This window comes from Maylandia zebra, linkage group LG22, assembly GCF_041146795.1.
Source record: "Maylandia zebra isolate NMK-2024a linkage group LG22, Mzebra_GT3a, whole genome shotgun sequence".
Lineage (NCBI taxonomy): Eukaryota > Metazoa > Chordata > Actinopteri > Cichliformes > Cichlidae > Maylandia > Maylandia zebra.
The window spans coordinates 35,897,056-35,917,023 of NC_135187.1; the positions used below are offsets into that span (position 1 = coordinate 35,897,056).

General features: G+C 44.5%; 1 protein-coding gene across 3 annotated transcripts in view; it reads left to right on the forward strand.

Moving 5' to 3' along the window:
• Positions 1-19,734, forward strand: part of gatad2b (GATA zinc finger domain containing 2B) — a 44,191-nt gene extending 24,457 nt beyond the window's left edge. Inside the window, exons 2-12 of one of the 3 annotated variants that reach the window (XR_191432.6) lie at positions 2,356-2,736; positions 3,762-3,891; positions 5,104-5,235; positions 6,137-6,265; positions 7,141-7,311; positions 8,898-9,249; positions 9,860-10,062; positions 10,656-10,760; positions 10,883-11,093; positions 11,861-12,905; positions 13,014-19,734. Coding sequence is in view for 2 of the 3 variants with exons in the window: in XM_004560976.6 (XP_004561033.1) it covers positions 2,357-2,736; positions 3,762-3,891; positions 5,104-5,235; positions 6,137-6,265; positions 7,141-7,311; positions 8,898-9,249; positions 9,860-10,062; positions 10,656-10,760; positions 10,883-11,093; positions 11,861-11,997 (1,950 nt within the window). In the remaining variant the exon portion in view is untranslated. Of the gene's footprint in view, positions 1-2,355; positions 2,737-3,761; positions 3,892-5,103; positions 5,236-6,136; positions 6,266-7,140; positions 7,312-8,897; positions 9,250-9,859; positions 10,063-10,655; positions 10,761-10,882; positions 11,094-11,860 lie in introns of all 3 variants that reach the window. The other 2 variants (XM_004560977.5, XM_004560976.6) reach the window with 2 other exon arrangements.
• Positions 19,735-19,968: the final 234 nt, after the last annotated feature.

Sequence of the window (19,968 nt, forward strand, 5' to 3'; positions counted from 1 at the left end):
ACACGCTCACACACACACACGCTCACGCACACACACACACACACACACACACACACGCTCACACACACACACACACACACGCTCTCACACACACACGCACACACACGCTCACGCACACACACGCTCGCTCACACACACACACACACACACAGCAATAAAGAAAAACCCTCTCTGTGTCTCGGTGCTGCTACTCCGTTCCTGTCCCTGCAGCCTCAGAAACACTCACGTGCACACACACTGTTGGCTGGTATAACGTGAACAAATGAAGCACTCGGCTTTGGCGGCATCGAAGGGGCCCCTGAAATTAAGCTTGTGTTTATTTTTGCAGTGAAAGAAGAGGGAGGAAAAGATGAGCGTTTGAGGAGTTGGGGGAGGGTAGAGGAGAAGGGAGGAGTGTTTCTTTGTGGTACTGTACTGCTGGAGTAGGAGGGAGGATTACAAAACTCTGCCCTCTATCGGAATGCTGAGCTGCATGTGTGTTGTCTGTGTGGACGCCGTCTATCTGCTGGTGCAAACTGGAAGCATTCCTTGGAGCGCCACAGTTTTTCAGTGTGACAGATGTTTAATGTTTTATCCTGCTGGGGTTAGGAGAGGTGTGATCGTAGGGCTGAGTCTGTGTTTCTCATCTATTCTTTTCTTCTCCATTATCGGCCTGGCAGTGTGTTGGAAGGGTGTGGTGGATGAAAAGCGAAGGGAGAAAGTGTGCGTTTGTTTATTTATTTATTTATTTATCTGGGGGGCACTGCTGACTGTAACAGTCATTATATTATGTAAAGCCTGGCAGCAGCGACAGTAACCAGGGGGAGGGGAAGTCTAAGTGAGAGAGCGTTGGGTGCCAGTTACTGACGTGCAGAGCAAGGCTAGCTGTGATTGGCTTCTCAGCGCAGATCTCTGGCTCATTAAACGTGGTGAGGTGGCTGGATCGGCGGAGGGGTTACACGAGCTGCTCGTGTTTGTACTCCCAGCAAATGGAGGCGACGACTCCACTGCTGCGTCACAAATTAATTAGAGGAAGAAGTGGCAGGGAGAGCCATGCTGTGGGACCATTAAGACTCCTCCCTGTGCTAAAGAGGCAGCTGTAGATGTGAGGTTAATAACTGACACGAGTGGAGGACAGGATGAACAGATTAGAGCGGTGAAAAGCCCGACACCATGAGGGGCACGCCAGAGTGACGCCAGCAGGTCGAATCTACCAATAGGAAGTGACAAAGTGAGGAGTAAAATGTGTTTGTCAAGCAGTGCTCGAGTGTGTGTGCGCACGTGTGCGTGCGTGTGTGGTAATCGGAGCAGTAACCTCCAGACTGGGCGAATGGCGTCCAGGAGAGCAAAGGCCAGCTCCCAGGCCCAGAGCTGGAAGGATTGTAGTTTTCATTCGTTTTGTATTCATGTAGACCAGATGACTCACTTCATACATGACACTTGCTCCAGAGTTCTCCACCACACTGGACGTTGCACACCCACTGGCTGCTGGGGAAAATGTGCTTCTTGGAGGTTGTCTAGTCTAAGGTCTCCGTCTGATTTTCTACGTACGTTTCTCTACAGTCACTATAGAGCTACTGTAAAAAGTGCAGCACAAACCAGACACGGAGCCCGATTACCTTCAAAGTCAAAGTTGTGCCTCAGCGCTGTCTGGCCTCCACTTTCCTCTCAGCTTTGCCGACATGCAGAAGTCATTCATGCTAAACTATTTTATAGTAACCCAGAGGAGACGATCAATGAAATATATTGTTTAATCTGACTCGTCCATCTGAGTGAGTTTGCTGTCAGGTTCGCCCCCTGCTCTTCCTCATTACACACTGCTTTGTGTGTTTTGTCACGCTAACAGTGGAACTTAGCAGGGACAGGGTTTGCCTTTCCAACTGGTCTATGATCTGGTGGGGTTGTATCTTTGTTGCTCTTTGCTTTTTCTTATCGATCGATTTATTAATTTCTTTATTTTTTCCAGTCTACACAAAAATAGTATTCATCATCGAGCGCCATGCAAAGCTGTGTTCTCTGTATTTACATCTGCATTACATTATCTGGATTAGGAAAAGTGTAGAAATATACAAACGTAATCATGTTAATACCAGATTAAAAACTGATTCGAGCTCGGATCGCTGGGATAACTTGGAGTTGTTCCCCGTGGTTTCAGAGGAACGTGGGATTAACTTTGCTGACAAAGGGAGGAGAGAACATCTGGAATAAGGGTTGGGAAGGATTGGAGGTTCCAGAGTCGTTCAGCTATTGCACCCAATGTGGTGGATAACTGTACTCATGCTTTAAGTTACATAGAGGAGTGTGTTTGTTATCTGACCTGAACCTATTTGGGTTTAAGGTGGCTCTGCTGACCTGTCTGACCTCTCTTGTTTTTAGGATGGAGCAGATGTCTGAGGAGGCGCTGAGGCTGAACCTACTTAAGCGAGGCCTTGAGTCAACCAGTGAGCGAGAAGAGGCGTTGGCCAAGCGCCTCAAAATGGAAGGTCACGAGGCCATGGAGCGCCTGAAGATGCTGGCACTTCTTAAACGCAAGGACTTAGCTGACCTAGCAGCCCTAGATGTTGCAGGGAGCTTGGGAGATGGAAAAGGCCCTGGAGCCAGCAGCCTCCATCATCAGAGCCTAATGGGTGCTGCTTATGAGGAGAAGTTAAATGGGAGTCTGAGGCTGGGAAGCCACAGTAGCCCCGTTGGACCAAGTAAGAATGGAAAGGAGAACATCCTGGATGAGCCAGTCGACATGAGCGCTGGGAGGAGGTGGTGAGAATAAACATTTTAAACAGAAGGATTCTGTGTAAAGAGCAGGCATGTGCTTTATAGCATGTCCGTTTACCTGAATCCAGCCATCGTTTATCTGATTATTTGAAGGACAATACCAGTTCACCTTAGCAGCTAGTTTTACTCTGCAAAAGTAACTAGTGGGTGAAACCTTGGCTGTCAATGAAAATCTTCACTTTTGTCCTCGTTGGCACATTTTTGGCCACCGAACTGCAAGAAGTGTCCACGGCACACTGTCTCTGTGGCTTTTACATGACTACAGAGGGACCAACTTATTCCACAGGTTCAGTAAGAAATCTGTGGAATAGTCCACATACAGTATTTGGTGCCAGCTCGCCCCTACAGAGCAGGGCTTGTATGTACATTGTGTGCAAGGTGCATAGCAAAGGTTTAAACCACACGAAAAGTAACGAAAACCCTCAAGGGCCCAAATTACTAAACGGCACAAAGTAACACAGGTGTACCAAAGGTGTGGTTAGTTTTATGGCTGTTTTACAGTAATGAAAATGCACATGCAGCAGGGGCAGCTGTAAAAATCAGTCAGTTCTTCAGTAAATCGGCCCTCAAACTGTGGGGCTGATGAAATGTATAACATGGAACAATGACACAAGGGCACCACTAGCCTACATGTAATCTAGTGTTGCTATACAGTATGTTCAATCTTCTTTGATAAATGAAATGTGTGACAATGTACATTACTGTTTCTGTCCCCCAAACCTTTGTGTCTGGAGCTGGTGAAAGATTTGCTTTTAAGTTTAAGAATCAGCACATGGACGTTAGAAATGGGGCGCAGTTTCTTTGTTATTCTGCTTTTAACCAACGAGCATGACTAAAGATTCCCAACCTGTAAGCTGACTTCCACTGAACCTACCGGGAAAACCAGCAGAACAGATGTCAAGCGACCCCACGCAGTTTAGTAAAGCTGTCAGATCCTGTGATGATAAAGTACGACTTTAAATGCTGCAGAAACTGACTGCACTTTGTGTTTGATCTTTTTTTCTTACTAGTGATGCTGATCATGACAGACGAACTCCGTCACCGGATGTCATCATCCTGTCAGACAACGAGGCTTCCAGTCCCAGAACGACACCTCGGCCCGAGGAGCGTGTGCACAAGGCTAACCTGGACATGTTCAAGGTAAAAGGCATTCGCAGCACTCCTGCAAGGGGGCAGAAATAGACTGAATATGCTGTACAAGTCCTTTAACACTGGTGCATAAATCAAGTGTAGAGGTCGGTCGCTCAGATATTTCAGGATGCTACACTTAATGAGACCTGGCTTCACACCCTAAAAACCCTGCAGCTAGCTTAAGCCCTGCGGTCGGGGCAAGCGATGGTAGCAAAGCCACTGTTAGCTCACCCAGCAGATTGTCCTGAGCAGCAGGGAAAACAGGCCGGGTGGGTGACGGTCAGGAGGAAGCGTAGTCCTGAACTAAAGCTGCCGATGCACCACCAACCAAGAGTGATACCAGGAAGTCCTGATTGAAGCTTTTCCTTTTCACAGGAGCTATTAACACTGTTGTGTTTTTGTTTTCTTACTCCTGCACAGTTGGCGTGGCGCACCAATCATTTGTACATGTACAATGACAATAAAAGGCAATTCTGTTCTCTTAAGGAGGTGACTTGTGTGGGAGTAGAGCTTGGGTAGCTTCTCTGTACGGTGTTGTCACAAGGTTTTCAAGAAAGGAACAGTGGAGGAGTTGTGACCTTTTGAGTCACAGCACTTTCCAAAAGACATCTACTGTAATGAAATGAGTCTAATTTCATCCTGTATGTCAGAAGATCCAGAGTGTGATCAAAGTGGTGGATGGACTGTAATGTTTCCAGAGTCTGATTATAGATGCAGAGCAGAGGACGTCATTGTCAGCAGCTGTTTTAGCCGAGCAGAGTAATCAGGGAGAAGCTCTGAGTAAACGCAGGTGGACAATAAACAACAACAAATATAAGTAATAGTCAGTGTCACATGTGTGAAACCTGCATGTTTCCACAGGCTGTCATGGAAACAGGAATACAGATGTGTCTAAATACCAGCAATGACATTACTACAGATGCATGAAGAATCCTGTGAATGAATTGGTCAAAATCACTTTTTCTTGACGTAAACAGGTTTTAAATTGCTGCTTTTGACTTTGCACAAAAGAATATTTCAGCCAAACGTGTCCTGTTTACTTTCTGCAGTCACATCCTGTGTCGATGCAGAAACACGACGCGCTGTTCAAACTGCAGCTTCTGTGTAGGTTTAGTCTGGTTTATACAGACTGGCTGTTGAGTTCAACGAGCTCGAAGTTGCCTCTGGTCTTATGTCCGGATATAGTGTGCCTTTCTAATTTTGTGTGCTCGTTTGTACCAGGGGAAAACAGGAGAGGAGAGGCAGCAGATGATCAAAGCTCTAAGAGAAGAGCTTCGTCTGGAGGAGGCTCGTCTCGTGCTGCTGAAGAAGCTCAGGCAGAGTCAAATGCAGAAGGAGAATGTGGTCCAGAAGGTCAGTGCTGCTGATGCCACACATTCTCACAGTCACGGCCACTGTTGGAGCTCTGCAGCTCTTTGCATCTGTCCGTGGTGCCTCGCCGTGGTTATGTGGGTTCAGTTCAAGTCACTTTTATTTGGTGCCAAATCAGTGTTTGCTCAAGGAGGCTTTAGTGTCTTATGTCATCACGGCAGCAGTTTGTCATGTTAATATTTCAATAATTTAACTAGACAAATATATTGCATAGACTGATCCTAACATAATAATAATAATAGTCTAATAGTTTATATCTGGAGAGCATGACCTATATAGACAATGGATAGTGCAGGATATTGGAAATCAGTATTGAAACGTGTGTACCCCTTAGCTGCAGACGGTACTGTAATATTGTTCTAAATCAGGGCTCCCAAAACCGTGGCTCGGGGACCACTCGCAGCCCCCGCTTGCTGCCATATATGGACCTGTAGAAATAAAATGCAGTTTGACTGTTGAAGTGACGATTTTGTTTGTTGTTGAGTGAAATGTTAAAATAAGTTCGTCAAATGATTGAATATGAAGGCGACGTGAGCAGAGACACAAACATGACGGGTGTGTTAGTTCACTGACAGACTCACAAACTAATGTGCACACCTATGTCTGCACTTCTGTTAAATACGAACAAAAATAGGAAAAAAAGATTTGTCTTGTTGTAGAAAATTTGAATTTTTTTTAAACAAAACTACATTTTAGGGGAGATTTGTGGGTGTTTTCTTGTTTGTTTTTGTTTGCCCTCGCATGAGACAACAGTGCCAGCAGTGTCTCGTTTAGTTTGAGAGCCCTGCTCTAAATCATATGCAGTAAACATTTATATATGAAGAAAGCACCAGAAAATCAATCTGAGATATTCCAGTCCTGGTTTATCGTTGCTCTCTTGCAGGTCCCAGTGGTCCAGAATGCTGCGTCATCTGTGCAGCCTCCTCCCATCCACAGCTCTCCTGTCCTGGGGAAGCTACCTGTGAGGCCAGGTCTACACAACCCTGAGCCCCAGAACCTCCGCACTGCACAGGTGTGTGAGTGAGTGTGAGGCGAAGGGTACATTTTCATTAGAGATCACACCAGTGAAGTTCCTGTTTTCCAGGAACTGTGTGATTGTTGGGGTTCTGTAGTGTTGTCTCGACCTTGCACCTTAAACCAGCCGTGCTGACTTTAAATGACGTCTTTGACTCACAAAGAAAGAACAAGAACTACAGAAGTCACTCAGTGTAACCAACAGCAAAGCTGCACCAGTGTCTATGATGTAAATGAACCTTAGACGTTTTGGCTGTAAGAAAGGGTCATGTGACCATGTAGGACAGTAATGGAATCTGAAATGTCTCCTTTTTATCTGTAGTCACATTTTAAACTTCACCAAATGTAGAGTACTTACAGAGACGGCTCCGCACGCTGAACTCCCGCCTTTTGTTGATGTCTTTAGCAAAATGTCAGTTTTCTTTGAGACTGAATCCACGTCTCTGCTGTGGGACAGCGTGGATATGCTATCAGTGACTCCAGGTTAGCCTATCTGATTTACTGAGATGATTCATCGCCTTGTTGGTGGTTGCACCACTCACTGTAGAGGAATGTTCTTACCAAGTACGGTCTTGTTTTCATCTTTTAGCCAATGATACGTGCCAGTTTTTAAAAACTGTGCAAGCTTTCAGTTTTGAGACTCAAAAGGGAAAAAAACTAAATCTTCTGGATTTTTAGCTCCAGATAAAATTTTGAGCTACGGTGGATAAAAAAGCACTTAAACATAGAAGAACGTGCTTGTGTGAATGAGCCATGGTGTGTATTATCCATTTACAGTAAACCAGGTGAGCAGGTGTCATTTGCAGACATCAGGGATTTTCTCTGATCTCTGCTGAACAATGAAACCCTTTGTTGCCCTTCTCCTTTCTGCAGGGTCACACAGTCATCCGGTCAGCAGCTAATGCAAACTTGCCCCCCATATTGATGTCTCAGCGAGTGATAGCACCCAACCCTGCCCAGCTGCAGGGCCAGAGGGTCGCGTCCAAACCTGGGATGTCTCGTTCCAGTTCCAACAGCATGGCTAATGCTGTCAGCTACCAGCAGGTATAGAGTCAAACCGACCTGGGGTAAAGCATTCTTTTGAGAAAGGTGTGAACTTGTATGGTGAATGGTAGGACTGCCTAGAGAGAGATCACTGATCAAATCCTTTACATATGTGGCTTTTCTCAGTAATAGAGGGTAGGGCTGGGCCATATTATACCGTTCACGGTAATACTGTTAGGCAACGATAGGAAAATGAAATATCGCGATAGAATATGGGTAAAACGCGCATGCGCAGTGCCTTTGTTTTCATACGCACATGGCCGCTTGTTGAGTGAAACAGATGAACCAGAATTGGTTTGTAAAAATGGAGCAACTTCCGTGATGTGGAACTGGTTTGGTGTTTGTCCGTCAGATACACAACAAAGCACATTTTTTTGCAGAACATGCAAGCGGCCGTTGTTATTGTCATATTTGTCGGACTAAGATGCTCTTAAATCTGGGAGTAATCTGGGTCCTAAACTCCGTATGCTTCAGGTCAAACAACACTGCAGCATCACTAAGAGTTAAAAACTGTCTAAATTCTTTCATCTTTAATAAAACGATCAGCATTGCTGCTTTACCAGGTGTAACTATGAAGTTTAACTTCCAGGCATCCATGAAAACTAAAGTTATTACATTTAACGGAGTTAGAAGTTAGCAGGAAGCTAGCGGAAGTTAGCTCGCTAGTTTCGCTAGTTACCTAAGCATGATATAGCATGTTCTGACTGAGAGATTTCTGAAAAAATTCAAACGTACAGCTCTGCTATCACTTCCAACATAAATGAAGACAGGAAACTAAACAGCAGTGACGTTTGTAGGGTTACTGAAGTTGGGCTAGCTGCTATATTACGTGATCGCTAGCGACACAGCTATGTTAGCATAACATAAACAGTGAAGCTGGAGGACGAACACTAACACTTTTCCACTTATAAAAGTTAACGTGAAGGTTCTTCATGGTTAGAGACAAATGCAATCGCATGGCAGGATGCTGTAAACGGACCAAACTTCAGTCAGGAGAACAACTGAGATAATCCATCCACAGTACGAAGTTAGTCTTTAATATACTGCAGCAACATGGGAATAGAGCAGCTGCCAGAGAATTCAACATTAATGAATCAATGGTACAGAAGTGGAGGAAGCAAGAAGAATGAGTTTAATAAAGTTTGATTTATCTGACTGCTTTGTTTCGCTTAATGTGCCTTATAATCCCGTGCACCTTATGGTCCGAAACATACGTACTGCACACTGCAGTTTAATGTTGCAAAGCACCTCTTTTTAACTTCAGTGGATATTATACATGGTTATGCTCAGGATATGTCAGCCCATTTCTACTGGAAATGCCTTTTGGTTAAACTTTCAGCAAGGAATTTGCATTTGCACTGTTACATTTTTATAAAGCTTTAATGTACATAAAAACCAGCTTCTTGTTTAAGTGAAAATAAATGGAAGGTTGTCTTTTTGCACTAGTAATGTTGTGGAGTTGTATTTTGTCTCGCATCAATTATATCGTCAGTTATATCGTTATCGCAAATTTTCAAATATATATCGTGATAAATATTTTTGGCCATATCGCCCTGCTCTAATAGAGGGTGTATATCTCTCTGCAGGCCAGTCAGGTGGCAGCTTCCCAGCGCTCAGGCTCCAGTGCCATGTACATGAACCTGGCCCACATGCAAGCAGCAGCAGCTGGGGCCGGCGGTCTGGGCGGAGCTTCGGCCGTCAGCCCGTCCACCATGTCTGGTTCAGCCAGCGGAGCGGTGAGCTCCATGGCAGACCAGGCGAGCAGTCAGGCAGCAGCCAAGCTGGCCCTAAGGAAGCAGCTGGAGAAAACCTTATTGGAGATCCCTCCACCCAAACCCCCAGCCCCTCTCCTGCACTTCCTGCCCTCTGCTGCCAACAGTGAGTTCATCTACATGGTGGGCCTCGAGGAGGTGGTGCAGAGTGTGCTCGACAGTCAGGGTAAGTAAATATCAGATATTGGGGGAGGAAACATCTGCAGCAAATCTTTGATTTATACCTAACCCGTCAAATTGAACTGACAGACAAACCATGAATACGGTATATTTAAATAAATACGTAAGCGTTTGTGTGTTTGCACCAAACTCCTTCGGTTGTGTGAGCATGACCCAGAGACCATTTTGATAATAATTATAAAAATTTGCCAAGACTTTGTGTGCTGACTAAATCTCCCCAGCAGGTGGTGCTATTGTTTCTTCTGTCCATAGTTTGTGCATCGCAATAACCAATCAAGGCTTAGCAGAGCCAGAAGCAGGAAGTTCTTCTCGTATGTGCGGTCATGGTTGAGAAATCATTGTCCCTGAATCCAGCTCCATCCTTGTAGCACTGCCTTTTTACCCTGTCAGCCTTTAAAGGTCTGAATACAGGAGGCTACACCTGGCACCTGTCTGCTCAGCTGTGCTTGAATCACTAAGAGCAGAACAAAGTGCCTTCAGTTTGTGTCAGGAGTGCTGTGATGACTTTAAGGTTTAAAGTAAATTCTGGGTGTGCGTCTGCTCGAGCACCGCCTGTCGCTGTAGCTCTGTCGTTGTTAACGGAGTCCTGTCTGTAGGTAAACTCAGAGGGACGCTGGCCCGTCTGGAGCCTTTCTTCTGCGCCCAGTGCAGAACTGACTTCACCCCCCACTGGAAGCAGGAGAAGAGTGGGAGAATCCTCTGCGAGCAGTGCATGACATCCAATCAGAAAAAGGCTTTGAAGGCAGAGCATACCAACAGGCTGAAGAATGCCTTTGTGAAGGCCTTACAACAGGAGCAGGTTAGCAGCTTATGTACCTGCATCATGCTGGCTGATTCTTACTCTCACTTAAGTTTGTTTATGTCACGAGATTGTGTGGCTATCACAATTTTACTGTCTAGCCACACAAAGTGTTGTCGTCTGGTGTTGGTAGCAAAGTGATAAATAAATAATAGGGACACAGTTGGGACTGCGTTTCATGTTTTTAAACATCCGAGTCACTAATGAGCACGTTGTCGTTCTGACTCAGCAGAGCCTCACCTGGCTTCACCCTAAAAAGCTGGTGTCAGCTAGCTAGGTTAACCCAGGGTTTTCACTGCATGGTCACATCACAGGGATGGCATTGGCAGCATCTGGATAAATAAGTCTGCTGTGAGCAGAGCAGCTGATTTTAAAAAGGAAGTTAAAAGTGCTCCAGAGCTTTTCAGTACTGAAAACCCTGAATTAGTGCTGAAGTTACTCAGATAAGATGTAATCCTGCTTTGCAGTCTCTTTGTTACCACACCTAAACTCCCAAACATAGCTGGGGTATTTGGTAGTGATTGTGGAGTCGTTGAATGTAAGTACATGGTGGCACCAATGCACAAGACTCCTGAATGTGGTTCTCTTGTTAGGAGATTGAACAGAGGCTGCAGCAGCAGGCTGCTCTCTCTCCCAGCTCAGTCCCTACCAACGCCTCCAAGTCTGACACCATGATCCGACATCATGCCCTCCGCCAGGTATGTTCCAGCAGAGAGTCCACTATTAACTTGGAAGGAATAAGGAGATGTATGGTGCTCGTGTGTATGTATTCCAAACCAAATGTGCTTCAAGCAATAACTAGCAAATCTCTGGTTCTTAGGCTCCCCAGCCTCAGGCCTCCCTGCAGCAAGGGCTGTCGAACTCGGCACGAGGGGTCCTGTCCAACTTTGCCCAGGCCTCCCAGCTCTCTGTGGCCAGCAGCCTCATGGGCATGACCAGTGCCAAGCATTGTGGCGGCAGCGGAGGCGGCAGCAACAGCAGCAGTAACAGACTGCAGCATGACAACCGTCGGCAGATCTACAACATCCCAGGTACCTACACCTTTGCCCTTTCTGCTTGATGGGTGAGGGTCCGTGTGTGTGTTTTGTTTCCTGCCGTGCATCTTAGTCAACATCAGCCATTCGTAGGTTTATTAGCTCCACCCAGGACGTTGTGTTTTGTCTTTCTGTCTGTAAACACGACAGCTCAGAAACTATGGAATGAATTCTGATAAAACTTTGCAGGGGTGTAGAGCGAAGGCGACAACCAGCCATTCAAATCAGCATCCACCAAGGTCTTTAACATTAGCTTAAGCAGAGACGTGGCTATCAGCAAGTCAGAAGGTCAGGACGAGTTACACTGTGGCTTTATAGAAAGCATATGATTGGGTGTTGGGGGGTGGAGGGGTGGGGTCGACTGATACTGCACGAAGACAGAGGAGTATGTGAGGGTGGTGCAGAATATGTGACAGTTGGATTATATAAGCCTGGGAACAACTCTGAGTGCAGTCTTGTTTACATGGATGTGAATGAGAGTGAGGCAGGTGTGACGGTAAATATGCCAGAGAAGGTTATCTGGGGTCAATCATTCAAACAAACGGGAGAAGGTGAGGACGCAGATGTTTCGCTGTGTCCACCTCTGTATCGATGTAGTTTTATTGCTGTTTCTTTACATTCAAAAAATTCTAGTAAACGTATAAAATAAGAAAATAAGGCTAGTTCATGTCAATAGCAACAAAACAAAAGGTCACTTACAAATGTTTGAGCCTTAAACTCTACAAAGTGCATCTTCTCTGAATGTTGTCCTTCTGCTTCCACAGGGTTAAACATTGCCTATCTGAACCCAGCGGCTGTCGGAGCCCATAAGAGCTCCAGCTTAGCAGACCGGCAGAGAGAGTACCTGTTGGACATGATCCCGCCTCGATCCATATCGCAGTCGATCACTGGACAGAAATGAGCCCTGTCCAGCTCTTGCCCCTTGAAGCCACCTTCATCTTCATACCTAAACCATACCGAAGCACTCCTAAATCAGTCGATACCCTCTCCTCTTCACCTCTCATCGCATGCAGTGCCTGTCCATGTGCCTACCTTAAACTGACCCATAAAAACCCCACCAAGTTGGACAAGGACTCTAAACGACCAGTGCATTTGACATGCTCTTAATATAGTAAAATCCTTCTTCTTCAGTCTATTTAAGAATTATAATTCCCCTTATTATAACTGGTGGTAGCATTATTATTCCCACAACTACCATATTTGCTTCTGTTACTATTACTCATTATGCTTTTTCCTTTTGATGGTTTGTTTTTCTGCTGTTTATCTTTGACTCTGGGTAGTGACGGCCTGTCGTTGTCGGTTTCTTTAGGCCAAGGTCATATAGGATTTTTTTTTTTCTTTATAATTTGTCCTACAGCTTAGCTGCGATTGTTGCTAGTAACAGAAGATCAAGATGATGCGTTCTGGTTGCTATGCAACTTACAAGCTTTGTAAAATAGTCTCGACTTGGATGAAACAGTGGAAAATCCCGATGGGTACAAAAACAGACAGTTTGAGGCTCTGCATGCTCTTGAAAAGAGGATGAAGAACCCATTTTAAAAATGGAAAAGCTGGAGGGAGGGAAGGAGGGAGCAGCAGAGCACCCACACCTGTACAATCTCCCTAAAAGGGCCTGCTTCACAGCGACACACAGCCAAAATTCTGATATGCTAAAGTTAAGTTTCAGGACAGCGCCGGAGATTCTGCCACCAACAGAGTTAATGAACTGGAAGCGAGCGACAGACGAAAGCAAAAGAAAATCCTATGTGATCGGCGTTCGGATAATCTTTCCTTTGCTTCCACCGTCGTTCACGAAAAGCTTCTTATCAGGTTCTTCATTTCAGATTGAAACAGTAACACACTTTTTTATGCTGGATGATACTTAAGTTGTACTAATCACGATGGACAGTCACAGCAGTTTACCATCTGCCTCTTCAGGAGACCAGCAGTCAGTCGAAGCTCCAGCGAGACGGAAGCTGACAGGCCGAGTGTGTCGTCTGTGTACCTGCCAAGTATTGGGGCTGCTGATGCTCTTCATTCAGACAGAAACCTGTTGGTCCCATCCCATTTCACTATTTCCCAGTGACCTACTAAACCACCTCACCCATACTCCCCACCCCAAACCTTCGGCTGTTCAGTATGCACAGACTGAACCCTTTCACCCCGCTGTTCCTCGTGGCATCGCGTGTTCTTTGAGAGAGCGAAAAGACCTCAAAGCTAAAGGTGGAAGCATATTTTGTGCGTCCAAACCACAGACTCTGTAACTACAAATCTGGGTTCTTCTTCTTTTTATATTTTGGTTTTTAGATTATTTTCTAAATGTTGTGCAACACCCATTCCCAAACCCTAACTACTATTCCCATCCCTACCTCATCCCTTTTTGTTTGTTTGTTTAAACTTTATGCGGCGTCTCCTAATAAAATGGTTGCGTACCTGAGAGGTACAGCTGCCGGAGACGATAATAATCAACATAAAACAGAAACTATTAAAATGTCTGTATGGATTATGTATAGATACCTAGCTTCAGAGAAAAAGGACGTGGATTTTATCTTTTAAGGAGAGGCATGGCTCAATCATCGTGTGTCTGCTCTGCACACACGTTTCCTCTCCAGAGGAGCACTGTGCATATTTCAAATTCGATGTTTTTGTATGGAGAAGAGTTAAGAGTGGCTGCGGTCTGGATGCTGGCTGACGGCTAACCAGAGTCCGGTGAGACGCTCCGATTTCACCGAGGTGTGTTTTGTGTTTCTCGTTTTGCTTTATTTACAGGCTCATGTTCATAATCCCCAAAAGATGTTTACATGCTTTTAATGTTCAAAAACACTTTATGATCCTGCACTTCTACAAATGCTCCGTTTGAGTTTCTGTCGCTTTAAAGCCCTCCTTCCAAAATTCCAACTCCACTCTTATTGGTCAGCTGTGATGACACAAGCAAGGCAAAGTTGGTGACATAGCTGAACACTTTGTGGGCTTCTTAACAAAGGCCTTACCTGAAGCCACCACAGGATGACTACATGTTGCTTCTATCCCTGAGGGCGCTCACTGAAGTCACAGCAGAGCTGACGTTGGTCTTGATGGCGTTATTTGTCACTACTTGTTCTGTTGTTGACAACATGAACAGGAGGAAGTCGATGAAAACAGGTTTGTGTGGAACGTCTCTTTGTTGAAACAGCTCAGTTAGCATGTTAGCATGACCAGTGCTAAATGGACTGGTAGCGCTTTTCTGCTCTATCTGAGCGCTCAAAGCGCTTTACACAACTCGGTGATTCACCCAATCACACAAGCGCTGTCTGACTAACATTCACACACATTCACACTCCGATGGACGCATCGGAGAGCAACCTGGGGTTAGCATCTTGCCCAAGGATATTTGGCGTGCAGACTGGAGCAGACGGGGATCGAACCACCAACCTTCCGATCAGTAGGCCACCTGCTCTGCTGCTGGTGTGTCACCTCCAGTCATGCTCCAGTTGTTACTCCTTTGAAACATGCACAAAGAAGTTATCGAACACACTGAATAAAGTTTGGAGAAAAGCTGAAAGAGACACTCAACTTGTTGATAAATGACTAAATCCTAATTTACTCTCTGCAAATGTTGGACCTCAGTCCCAGCTTTCATTTCACTGGTGCCCAGTTTGTACATGTATCTAGAAGATGGAGTTACTCCACTCATATTCTGACACATAACCCTTACAGAGCCCAGTGTCAGGCCTGCACCCCGCTCTCACTCATGTGACAGATCACTGCAGCAAGTGTGCCGTTGGTAATGGACCGGTTCTTACGCAGCCCTTTGCTACTGTACCTGAGCACTCTGTGCGCTTTATACAACGTAACCTCATCCACCCAAACACTTTTTCTCTTTTTGCTCAAGCGTTTTCTCTCTAACATTCGTACTGTGATGGATGCATCGGGCACAACTCGGGCTCAGTATCCTGCCCCAGGATGTTTGACCTGAGCAGCCAGGGATTGAACCACCGACTCTCTGGTTAGTAGTTGACCTCCTGCTCGAGCTCCCGAGCTACAGCTGCCCCTTTGTGTTTGTGTAAAATGATCCATTGTTGTTGTTCTTTGGTCGCACATCAGTTACAGAGTTCTTATTGCAAACTAAATTCCATCTCAGTCCCAGGATCGGTAATGTTTACCATTGGTTAAAGTGACAGCACTCGTCGTTCAGATGGAGAACTTTTGGCATGAGAGTGAAACTAGTGAGAAGAACCAATCGTTCAATGTTATTACGAACAGACTCTTCGCCTGTTCCAGGCCCATCTTCGCTGTGCTCTGGATAAGAAACGGTGAAAGTTGGTGACATAACTGTCACTGGGCTTTTACATGAGCAGCTCTCAACGCTGCAGCAGAGTAATGTGCAGTTTCCAAAGTGTCAGGAAATGTTATTCTTCCAACATAGTTGTGGAGTTGAGACGGGTTGAAAACTGCGGTGCTGTCAAATGAACAGAACTAAGCATCTGATGGTGTTAATCCACTTTTATCTATTTATCATGCAAGTGTGTGTTTTCACAAACCATTTGAAGTATTTTCATGACGACGTCGATGGTTTTGCTCCGGACTAAACCTCTAAACCTGCCCAAACCCAATCTGTCTTACACAGGTTGGACAGTTGCTTCATCACAGTTAGTTTGAGACCTAACAACAGCTGTCACAACCAGCAGTGTTAGATTGTGGTTGGCTGCCTACAGACAGCAGGCAGAAAGCTCGTTTTCCCATAAACGTAACTTTTTCTTCTTCTTTCTTTTTTGCTTATCTTGCCTTAGTGGACCATCACAGTGGATTTGAAATCAAGGTGTTATTGAAATGCAGACTTTGTTTTAATTCAAAGGGTTTAAACAAAAATATTGCATCACCTGTTGAATCTTTTTTACATCTTTCAGAGGCTCAAAAGTATTTGGACAGACTGCTGTAATTTTAAATGTACGGATTATTTTTAATACTTCACTGAAATCCTGTGCTGTCAAAGACTGCCCGAAGTCTCGAACCCACGGACATCACCAGCTGTTTCCTCCATCGTGATACTCTGCCAGGCCGTTATTCCATTTACTCCAGCTGCCTTCAGCTGCTTTTTGTGTGTGTTTGCCTTCAGATTTGCCTCAATACTCAATCAATGTCCCATTTCTTTGTCTCAGAAAAGCTCTAGGGTTGCTCATGCAGTATGTTTGGGACATTGTCCATGTGCACTGAGGTGTCATCCAGTCAGTTTTGGAGCATTTGGCTAAATCTGAGCAGAGAGATCCTGTACACTGCAGAATTCATCCTGATGCTTCTGTCACGTCACCAATAAGTTGTTTTCAGGCATACATACGTATGCCACAACACTGCCTCCACCTGCTCTTTTAGATATTCTTTGTAAATGTCTCATCTGTCCTGGTTGATGGAGCGTAACCACCTTCATGCTGAGAGTTCCCATGATCAGCTAAGTACAAGTTCAACATTCACCATTAATTCCACATCTGTTTTCTCCTTTGTCAGGGAACAATGAGGGAGTCTGACCACGAATCTGCTTGTCTGTCAGTTGTCCAGTTACTTTTGACCCTTGAAGAATCAGTCAGTCAACAGTCAATGCAACACTTCTGTCAATTAAACCAGAAAGTCTGGTTTTGTCACATGTTGATTTGGTTTCAAGTCCACTGTCGTTGTGTGAAAGGCAAAATTTCATGGTCCAAAAACCTCTGGAAATAACTGTATGATGGTGGTGTTGAAGGTTTGGGAGGGAACATGAGCAATCTTCATAACTGTAATGAGGCTGTGCAGACAGCAGGTTATATGACCAACACATCATTCAGACTGCAGTCGAACCCTCTCATAATCTACGCAAGGAGAGCGTGTTCAGGTCAAGTCTTTGGTGTTGTTGGTGACAACACTCGGCTATTTCGAGCAGTGTTCAGTTAACGTGCAGTATTATTCACAGCACACTGGCCCTCCAGGAGTCTGACGCATGCAGATTACTGATGATGATCTGCGACAGCATCCCGGCAGATTCAGATTATTGATAGAGACCTTGGACTAACGTGTAGTGAAACATGGCTGACCTGTTGCAAAGGACTCCGCATGACCTGACACGACCTCTGGCCGCCATGTTGGATTTCTTCAGCTCTCGGGTACCAGCTGATGTTTCTCACAGAAACGTTTACCTCGGTTTGTGTACGGTGTTTGAATGTCACAGATTACAGTTGTTTCTCTGATCCTTTGGTTTATGACTGAGCAGCTGCACAACTACACTCAGTTCATTGAAAAGTGTTTGCTAATCCACATGAACTGCTCCTTTTTAAAAATGATTCACATATTGCAACTTGACATTGGCATTTAGCTTAAAGCACTGCTGTGTTCAAGTAAAAGGCACATGTGAATGTACGAGCCAGAGAAGTGATGGTAGCAGTTAAGACCAAAAATACAGTTTTAAGAAAATGGATAAAAGAGCTTCTCTCTAAAGTACGTCAGCACTTCATCAGCTAATCTTTGCAGGTCGGTCACAGTAGTCTTCTCCTGTTTAATGAGCCCACCAGCCAAGAAAATCACCTGTAAGCTGCACGCGGGACGATTTTTGGTCCATAAAGAGAGCAGCACCAAATCATGACAGAGGAGTGTTGAACACAGTGGGAAGCAAAACTATCCAAAAACATGAGTTTTGCATCTGAAAGCACTTTGAATGGTCAGACGACAGTAGAGAAGGCAACACTGTCCTGAGCTTCTTCACAGCTCAGGACAGTGTTGGAGTTCACATGATGACCCATGGAAAGGTCAGTGTTTCCTCTTATGCCCAGTTTGAGAGCTGTTAGTTTCCCCTCTCCCTAATTCAGCTGTTTTCTCACATGTGCATCTTATAGCCTACTAACAATCAAAGTGTGTTATATTGTTATTGACACAGGGATAGAAGTTTCAGTGTTCAAATCCACAGATTGTGGCTGATACTCTCGTAAGTTTCTCAAATTTGCTTAAATATGAAGGTGGGTGCTGTAACAGTCTAAGGCCTGTCGCCCTGCAGTGAACGCGCTGCCTCATAAAGGCTGTACGATACAGTAATGTCAACTTTTATTACAGTGTTACTGAACGAATCCTAAGCGAGTATCGGTACTGAGTCGACTCTGATGAAGCTCCGTGTGAATCCATCTGTGGTTCAAAGCTCAGCTCCAATAAGCCCTGCATCGTCTACACGCGTATAGTGTTTGTGCGGTTTTTTTGTTTGTTTGTTTGTTTTGTTGTGCGTTCTGGTTGTGTCCAAGTAATCCAGACCTGCCTGTCACTACTACAGAATGATCCAGTGACAAACAGTCCACAGAGAGCGATCCAAGATCCCTGCTGTGAGCTGGCACTATGTGTATAAAGACTGAGCTGAATGGGAGACAACGTTTGAAATTGGATGTAGCGAAACGATACCTGAAATCTATTTTTGCTCCAACTCCTGGTCCGATCTGCTTTAGCTGCAAAGCTAAAGTTTAAATGACAAAATAAGCTCCCGTCTCTCTTTTTGCAGATGCATTTATACATCTTTGTATTTGAACTTTGTTCTTTTCAACATCACTTTTTAGATTTTCAAGTCATTCTTTATTCTAAGGATTTGTTTGTTTTCTTTCTGTCGCAGTTAAAAAAAATATTGACTATGAAATAAATGACACAATATTTGCTAGGTTTTAAGTGATAATGACTTATTGTACATATGCATTTTTTCCTCCGTTACTGAAAAAAGAAATTAAATGGTTGTACATTGTGTAGAAAAGCAAACAAAAAGCCATGAATATTGTGAAGCTTGTCATTTCGTTTTGTGATCACTGTGTATTATTGTGTAACAAATGTGCAAAATGTTTGGGATTCCTTTTCTTTCGCCCGTTCTGCTTCTTGAAGCAGCCTTGCTGGTTGCATTTGCTGTTATTTTGAACTAGTTAGCGTTTGCAGGGAAGTGCTCACTGGTTCAGATCAGAATGGTCTGAAACTCCCGTCTGAATACTTCGACGCATTAAACTTTAGATACCTTCAAATTACTTGTTGATGGAAACACTCTGATTGGTCGGACTCGGTGGGCCTAGCCCTCACTGTCAGAACGCCGTCACGTTGGCGAAACCACCTCTCGTAATTACGTTTCTGTGTTTTGATGGAAACGATTACTGCTCCCCGGTTTGTTACACGCAGGCAGACAGCGGATCGACACGAACCACTAAGACGCAGATTCTTACAACTGTTGAAACTTTTTGTTTGTTTAGCTTTTTCGTAAAGAAGCGCTCGCCCTGAATCAGTGACCACTTTTTCTGCCGACACCAGCATACAACACGTATGATACTGTACTGTTTGGCTTTATCTTCTATTAATTGTTGTTGCTAATGCAGGGAATGATTTAACTGCAAAATCATTGTTTCTTTTTGCATAGTGTTGACAATTTTAAATATCTGGGAAGTAGGAACGAATGATAAAACGGACCAGAGACTAATCAGACTAATTTTTGTTTTACTTGCATCAATCCTGACCTTTTGCACATACTTGATATTTAACGGTCTTCAAAAAAAACGTCAAGAAAATAATGCTGTTTGAATACTGCCAGTTGATTGACAATTATGCATTGATTGAAAAAAAATAAGCTAATTTTGGAGGAAATAACTTTGTAATATTTATCTCTTGCAAGCTATGTTTAATAAAGGTTGAAACAATTTGCTTCAAAGTGTCAACGTCATTCAGCTTTCTTCTTCTTCTTCAGCGACGCGCTGGGCAGCGTTTTCAGCCGATCTGTCCCGACCACTTTTCCTCTGGTCTTTTCATTAATTTTCAAGTTATCATTATCTCCTCAAAAACAGTCTCCATCTACCCCAACAACATACCCTGGATCACCAAGGAGCTCAAGGAAATCCTTAATTTAAAAAAAAGAGGATTTTCTTTTCCGGCTCTGCTCTGGATA